Source organism: Drosophila willistoni (assembly GCF_018902025.1).
Source record: "Drosophila willistoni isolate 14030-0811.24 chromosome 2L unlocalized genomic scaffold, UCI_dwil_1.1 Seg168, whole genome shotgun sequence".
Lineage (NCBI taxonomy): Eukaryota > Metazoa > Arthropoda > Insecta > Diptera > Drosophilidae > Drosophila > Drosophila willistoni.
This window is the reverse complement of record NW_025814047.1, coordinates 6,856,984-6,865,427: the sequence shown is the minus strand read 5'-3', so window position 1 is coordinate 6,865,427 and position 8,444 is coordinate 6,856,984. Positions and strand designations below refer to the sequence as shown.

Below are 8,444 nucleotides of genomic sequence, written 5' to 3'. Positions count from 1 at the left end.
AAGGAGATTTGTAAAACGTTAACTATGGAAAGCTCTACCATTCTTTTTATCCCAGTTCAGTTCAGTTTAATGTAATTCTCAACTAGTTTTAGCGGTATTAACCCACAGCGATTTTTAAGTTCTTTGGAAAAGACTTCTGATAATAAAACTCCTTAGTAAGACTAAACTTGAGTCGGCTTATACACCAGGTTTGCTGGACGGCTTGACATTATACATAACCTTTAATCTAGAAAATAAAATAAACCCGAAATGGGACAGTCACACTTAATTGGAAGCAAATTTATTAAAGAGCTAGACTAGACAGTGCGGTCTTTTCACATATAATTTTGAAATAATTTACAATAATGTTTTTACACTATATAGTTTACATTTTACCGCAGTCTTACAATACATAGTTTTAGTTTATTCAGGGTAAAATTAACCCACATAATAACTTTTAGAATAAGTGTGTGAATAATTTATTGAGGAACTAAAAACTGATCGCAGGATATAGATCAGGTCAGAGCCTACAAACTTTGATAGAATCTTGCTAAGCATAAATCTTTAGTTAAACGACAGAAAGAGTTACCAATCAAGCTTATTTTGTAGGCAATCATGTAATCATTGGAAAAGAGCATACAAAAAATGGAGAGATTTCAATCATGTCGAATCTCTGATGTGATCGAATTCGCTTAATACTAATTAAAGAAGAACAATGTTGAGAAATGCAGCTTAAAACGACAATAAAAAAAAAGATGAAATACAAATTAGTTTTTTGCCTAAAATCCAAAAACGTTTCAGTTAGCTCTCGTATACTTCAACTTGGGTTTTGTCATCAACAAAAAGGGAAATGTGCCATATATAGATTGTAGCCACGTCTATATACATATGAACCCACAGAAACATATATATATATGTATATATATTATATAGCTATATGTTTTTTCTTTCTCTACATTTGAGTTTTATATGTGGTTCAGAAAACTTTCTGCAGTTTTGTGGCTATGTACGTATGTATGTATGTATGTACGTGGGGTAGTACGACGCACTCACGTTCATAAATGTAATGCAATTTCAAGTTGAACTTTATTTAATTGAGTATTTCGTCGTCAGCACACACACGCCCTCATGAGTAACACTCATATGCACCACCCTCAAATACATGGATGTACCTAGTCGGTGGCTCAGTGGAGACCTACTAAATCTACAATTCTGTTGTTCTCGAGTTCGAACCCCGACGTAGGTCGAGTTTCCCCCTGATGAAGCAATACTAAAAAGTAGTTCCGTCGGGGATAAAGGAAACGATTGTGGATAACGAATAATTTTTTTTCACTTAAAAAGTAGAAAAACAATTTGCTTGTTGTTAATCTTTTTGTATAGTTGCTTATTATTCTTGTTATTGGATCTTAAAAAGAAAATATAAAGGATGAAATTTTGAGTATATTTCAAGATATTTGCCAAAAAAAAAAAAAAAAAAATTTCATATGTACGTACAGAAAAGAGCAGCAGTCAAGAAGCTTACATGATTTTATTGTGGCACATGGCATTATCTCTTCACACACACACAGACGAAACACATATGTGTGTGTGTGTGTGTGTGTGTGTGGCTCCACTTCACTTCAGTCCAGCTGGTGTTTGGTGCGCACTGAAGCAGCATTTTATTTATGCTCATAATGCTGTGCAATGAATAATTATGCAAATGGGTCAGCTTGCGGTCAAGAATAACCCAAAGGAAACCAAGTCCACTCATGCATACACTGAGAAAACAAGAAACGCCTTGGCAAGATCGAATGTAAAGCATACTTAACGGAAGCCAAATTTAAATAAACATTTTTTCGTCCAACCGATAAATACTGAGCTCCGATTTCGCATCATTGTTTAAACTAAATGTACATATATGTACATTAAATCGTATGGATTCACCATATTAACATTATTCAACAATTCGCTCCCCCAAAAGTATGCTATAAACAACCAACAAACTCAAAACAGCTGTAAAGTTAAGGAAACGCGTAATTAATCGAGTTTTCTTGGCGTTTTTCCGCTGCTCTTTTTCTACATGGGCGAAGCAAATATAATCCACAACTTTTCCATTGAAAAATATGAGACAAATCAGCATAACAAGCATATATTTCTTATGTTTTATGCACTTTATGCCAAAGTCCAAATGATCGGCCAAAAGCAAAGCTTCAATCTAAATCATAAGTGGTAAGTAATTTTTCAAATATAAAAATACGCGGACATATCCTAACGTCCAAATGCTTATGTTGTTTTTATGTCCTTTATAAATGTGCAGAAAATAAAACTAATCCCTGTGACTTGTGGCTTGCCGTTTCTATAGAGCTTGACTTCTTCTTTTATATGTTTACCATAATGAAAAAATTAGATGACTTTCTGATTGGGGGCATAAAAACCCATAAAATCATCTTTCTAAATATCCTTTAATTATTTGCCACAGTTTGTAAAACACCTTTCAATTAACCCACCTTTTTGACAAATAAATTAAGGTATTATTCTCTAAATAAAACCAATAATTTCTGCAGAATCTTTTTGAATATATAGCTGAGGCTGGGGCTAATGCCTTGAAATACATAGGTCTAAGAACAACATAGAAATTTATGACTCATTGAAATCCTTCTGCTTTTTAAACAGATATCCTTATTACCGTCAATATCTTAAAATATATGATAAATATATACTTCGGGTTAAAATATATTAAAGTAAGTATGACTATGATTGGATCTAAATGAGCTCATATTCAGCATATGCCAACTCCACCGATGACTAAAGTCCTTCCACTTATACATTAAGGGACATATAAGATCGAAGTACAATATTAGATGTTATGCCTTTTAAAAAACTGTATTTATTGAACGTGTTGTTAAGACCACATCCTTGTGAGACACTTACCTATTCTCAGATATTCTGGGACTTGTTTCTAAGGAAATTTCTGAAACCTTTGCCTAAAACTAACAGTCTATTTGATTTTTAAAGGAAAGGATTAACTATGCCTTTTTTGCACAATTTGCTAGCCTAAACTATTATCCTTTTTATCCTCGCTTTTTTTAGATTAAGTATCCAAAAGAAGAAAATGTCACAGCCAGACTTCTGAGAGACCAGTGAAATAATTAAGGCAAAAAAGAAAAAACTGAAAAAATTACAATGAAGAAAAAAAAATGCAAAAGAAAATTGCAGTTTTTCGCGCCTTCTCCAAACTTTTGTTGTTGGCTAGAAACTTTGTTGGCCAACTAGCGCCTCCACAAGTTCGGAGGGGGCGGTGGGGGTGGTTCCCTGGCCCTTGTCGCCGAAGGAAGTTACACAAAGCGTTTGGACGGATCAAAGCTTAATCGTCTGCCGCTTGGCTACCAATGCAAAGTCCGAATTCCGAATCAACTAACGCAAATTCATGAACTTGAAAGTTGGAGGGAAAACTTTTCTGTTGGCTCTGGACAAAGTCAAAAGAAAGATTTCAAATATATTTCAGCTGCATAATATTTATTATCTCACAGATGCTGCCGCCACGCCTCCAGCTCCCTCAAATCGCTGATGCTGACGTGGCCATATAAATCAATATCGTATTAACTGCTTAGTCGGCCAACAAACCAAAAAGTTTTTTTTGTTATTTTTTTCTGTTTTTTTTGATTTTGTTTCATTTTGGGTTTTGTTGCCTAAATACCCTTAGAGGCACATAAATAACGAAAATGTCAAAAAGTTTTGTTTTCTTATTTTTCCAAGTCAACTGCAAATGTTGCGGCCGTGTGGACCAAGCTCCGACGTTCCGAGGAAAAGCTAAGAAAATGCTGTCACATGCACATCTTTTCAGTTATATTTTACTTCAATTACTTTCAATTAACCTTTGATGCAAAAGAGTGGCAAAACTGGCCAGCAGGGGGAAGCGGGGTGACCAGAAAAGGAGAGAAAATGGGAAAATTAATTAAGTAAATCCAAAGCAAACACCGACTACAGAGAGTACTGAGCCGCACACTTGGCAAGTGCATTTAAGTTTTTAATTAAAAACATGCTATTTGATTAATTACGTTCACTTTTGGTTCTGAATCTCGAAAGTTTAATGTGTATGCGGTTGAAATTTCAACCAGAATCCCTCCTTCGGCTGCATATTATGACCCACAACACTTTCCAGCATATTCGAAACTGTTTTCTCTGCTGGCATCAACTTGAAATTCAATACCAATTGATATATAATTAATTTGAGTTCCATAAGTGCCAGTCGGTTGCCTAAAATTGGAAAGAGAAACAAAATTAAGCTAAATAATTAGTTAAAGCATTATCTCTACTGCGGTTAAGATTAGCAAAACACAGATTTAAATGTGTGTCTGCGATATAGGTGATTGGTTTAACCCACAGTGTTCACACCTAAAGCGATGTATCTACTAATTTCATATCTTCCTTAGTGCTATAGCTGGTTCTCTTGGTTCTTTTAGAGGTGGAGTTCGGCCGGAACTTTATTTTATCTTTTGAAGGGTTCATTTGAAACTACCAACTAAATGTCTATAACTCCCTACTAACATATCTAGTCTTAAGTAAGCTTATTGTTTGCTTATAGACTCTCCCATTTGGTTTAATAGTCACTAGTAACTTTGGAGTATAACAAGAAGGATTTTTAAAGGGATTGTCCTAGACGGAGACTTGTTATTCCTCAAAAAAAGGCAAAGTAAGGAGAATGACTGTCTCGGATCCTAAATATCCAAGTGTCGAATAGTCTCATGTCAGATATATGTTCAAATACGGTTCTACTATAGGAAAAATATTTAAATCTCGAGCTTTAGAAAATAGAAAAAGGTTCCTATAAATTGCATTATTTCTATGAAGTGAAATTTCGCTTAGAAAAAGTTTTTCACCAAACCGTTATTTAGGAAGACTGATATTTTTAGAAGTTCTTTGAATTGACCATCCATGAAAAAAACAAATAGTGTAAGCAAGGAGAGTTTTTGCCTGTTCGTGTTATCCACTAAAACAATATTTATATATAATAGACCCGATCATTTCTTTTTCTTCGAATATTTTTCTTACCTATGCAATTCCTGGGACCCAATCCAAAAGGTAAATATGTAAATGGATTCACTCCGTTTGAAAAACGTTCAGGATTAAATTTCTCGGGTTCCTCGAAGTGTTCGGGATCGTGATGTATGGCAAAGATTGGAATTTGTAGCACATCGCCAGCCTTTGCCGAAAATATTACTTGGCCAGTTTCATCCTTCAAGTCGATATCCTTGCAGCATTCTCGATCCGTGGATATAGCTGGAGGCCATTTGCGTAGGCCCTCCATTATTACCATATCCAAATACTTCATACGCTTAATATCCTCGTACGACAATAGGTTTCCTTCCAAATCCTGCTGCACACTCAGAATTTCCTCATACAGATTCTTTTGCACATCTTGATTCATGCAAAGTTCATAGGTGAGGAAACAAAGTGCCGTAGAAATAATGCCGTAGCCAGCGAAAAAGAACAACAAACACTGCGCTAATAAGTCATCGTCGGATAAATCGGAATACCAGTGTTTGGTGTCGTCCTGATTCTCTTTTTTAAAATCCTCAGATCTCAATCGTTTGGCTTCCATTAGCAGGTGGATCATATCTGGTCGAACGACATTATGTTCTTTGCGATATTTCATGGCCATCAGAACGAGACTTTTGAAATAATCGATAACCTTTGGGTCCATAACTTGCACCTTTAATAACTGTAATAATAAAATAGTTATAACATAAATTACAGATAAATAGATAAGTGATAAATTTAGATTGGCAAACCATTTCAACTTTATAATATCGCATAATGTAGAAATATAAAAAAATCTTATTACAGTAGGTTTGGTAAAAAATTGCTTTAGATAAATTTTATAATATACAAAAATTATATGAAAATGGAACTTATTCAAGGATATGTATTAAAGGACTTAAAGATTTTATACTGGTTCACACTCAAAAGATCTATAATTTTCGACCCAGCCAAAGTTGGCTATTTCGACGATACCCCTTGAGTCAGAAGTATGCAACGCATAAAAGGAATAATCTCCGACGGTTTAAAGCATATTCTTCATCAGCACGACGAAAGGAGTTTACATACCGATGTCCGTCCGTCTATCTGTCTGTTCGTCTGTCAGTCTGGATCAATGCTGAAATTTTTTACGGTTTTATACATCCGGGAATGGTTGTATATTCAGAATCAGCCAGATCGGACCATACATATCACATTTCACATTGTTTCCATAGAAATAGTAAAGTCATAAAAATTAATATTTGTTCTATATACCTATAGTAGACTGGTCCAAATTTGATCAAGGTCGGGTGACTATATCACATAGTACCCATAGGAACAATCGGTCGAGAACAGCGACTTTTATCAATAATATAATTGTTATTTTTAACGCGATTGTTTTATGACTATGTCAATTTTCATGACTATGACTATATCATATAACTCTAAAAGAAATAAGCGGTCAAAAAATAACATCGGTCAGTAAAATTTTATCGGAAAAGAAGGTCCGATTATTACAAAAGATAGTTAACTAACTTGGGTACACAATTTATAATTCTGACAAATTCTATAACAATCGGATAACGAAATAATAGACAAGTGTCCGAACATCGAATTTAAATTACACCTGCACCTTACTTAACACGATATTGTGGTGCGTCGAGATTTTTCTATACTATGAGATTTTTCTATATTTATACTAATTGTAAGATATATCTCAATAAAATTGCTTTTTATGGATATACTCCAATACAACAGTGGGCCGAACTGACAAATTGTGGTAATTGATCTAATTTAGACCATAAAAAGTAAGACAACAAATGTCGTCCCTATACCTATTGAATTAATGGTATGAAGTTAATACGCATAGACCGACAGATATCGGATCGTCTTCTTACCAAGATAGGGAATATATATACTTTATGTGGTCGGAAACGTCTTCTTAACTGCGCTACAAACATCTGACAAATTTAATTCTTCTGTCAGGCTATAATAAAGAGTTTATTAATTTACTTTCTTTAATCAAAACAAAAATATGAAGGAAATAGTTCTCAATAAGTTGATGTCAATTTACATAGAGGTTTCCAATTTAAAGGATTAATCTATTATTAAAACAATCTAAATTTAAAATTACAAGAATTTTTCATACTATTTTATTTATTGTAAACAACATTTAACTCTTAACTATTGCACTGAACAAAGTTAATTTGTATGATCCAATAGACGTCAAAACACGAACAGGTTTTAATAGAGGCAATTAAGCTTCGAACAGGACGATCTTCATTTGTAGAGCTCTGACTAAAATACTTTTCTAAATGGTACTAAAAATTTATTCCTTCCAATTTTTTACTGGGTAAACAAGTTGTGATTCAATGTGTCGTGTATAATTAATTAATAATATACTTATTCTAGTGTTTAGAAAAGTCATAGCCAGAAAATATTTAGAAGGCGAACGCATAAAGTTGTGAATTCTTTTGTCTCGTGTTTCCGAATCGAAAACGAAACATTTATGGTACTTACCCTCATTATTCTTGGCATCAGGGCAAAGAGTACCGCCTTGGTCATTGTTTTGTAGTTGAACACAGTCAAAGATTGACCGATGCGAAAGAACTCGTTATCTTTCCGCCTGAACGAGTTGACTTTGACACCGAAGGCCACAGTGGCTATCACATCGTTGGCGTAGCAAGTAAAAAAATCTCTCATTTCCAATTCAATGGCACCGTCCTGTGCCTTTGGTAACTGCTCCTGGATATGCTGGACAGCCTCTGCAGAGCATTCTTGGAGCAGTTCATACATGGCTCTCAATTTACTGCCGGTGAATGCCGGTGTCAATATATTTCTCATCTCTCTCCATTGCTCATTCCTCAGTGAAATGAGACTTTTCGACAATATAGATTCATTCATATTGTTCTGCATGGCATTGTGATTGACAAAATAATCGAATTTCTGTATGCCAACTAATTTAATCAGTTCAGAATCTCGCAGAAATATAAGGGGATCGCGCAATGCGTATACCCCATAGACTTTGCTACCCTTGAATTCCATATGCTGGTCGATCATCAGCTTAAGAACTGGCAGGCGACCGAAGAATCCACTAATGGGAACGTTCCCCAAAAGTGCTTTAGGCTTAGAATGGGCCACTCCCCTCTTTATGAATGTATCATGTGTGGCCTTTGACCATTTGTACAGGAAGAGCGCCAGAAGGGGCAGCGCCAGGGCAATCAGCAACGTGGAGGAGGAGGCAATTGAATCCATGATGTAAGCACACGCGAACCGAACCCGAACCGAGCTGGTCTATGGTTCGAGTATAACTGAGAAACTTTTCAGAGAGCACTAAAGCTTTATCGCAAAAGCTAATCACATGTGTATATATGAATTACGATATCGCTTATCAGAGATCAATTATGGCCAGATTTTACGGTTATCTAAACTAATTCATTTTGAATTTGGTTAGTCTACCAATATAT

The 8,444-nt window shown here is 35.0% G+C and overlaps 1 protein-coding gene across 1 annotated transcript; it reads right to left on the bottom strand.

Annotated features, from left to right (window-relative positions):
* Positions 1 to 3,913: 3,913 nt before the first annotated feature.
* Positions 3,914 to 8,264, bottom strand: LOC6642092 (probable cytochrome P450 9h1). The gene is made up of 3 exons (XM_002065660.3): positions 7,498 to 8,264; positions 5,011 to 5,680; positions 3,914 to 4,215 (listed from the first exon to the last, which is right to left on the bottom strand). The coding sequence occupies exons 1-3, from the start codon at positions 8,230 to 8,232 to the stop codon at positions 4,046 to 4,048; spliced, it is 1,575 nt and encodes a 524-aa protein (XP_002065696.1). The 5' UTR covers positions 8,233 to 8,264; the 3' UTR covers positions 3,914 to 4,045.
* Between the last annotated feature and the right edge of the window lie 180 nt (positions 8,265 to 8,444).

Bases quoted from the DNA above. Each gene is read 5' to 3' on its own strand.
- LOC6642092 (XM_002065660.3), bottom strand. From the start codon at position 8,232: ATGGATTCAATTGCCTCCTCCTCCACGTTGCTGATTGCCCTGGCGCTG. The intron at 5,681-7,497 runs GTAAGTACCATA...TTATTATTACAG, and splicing joins TGATGCCAAGAATAATGAGG to TTATTAAAGGTGCAAGTTAT. The intron at 4,216-5,010 runs GTAAGAAAAATA...TTCCAATTTTAG, and splicing joins GGGTCCCAGGAATTGCATAG to GCAACCGACTGGCACTTATG.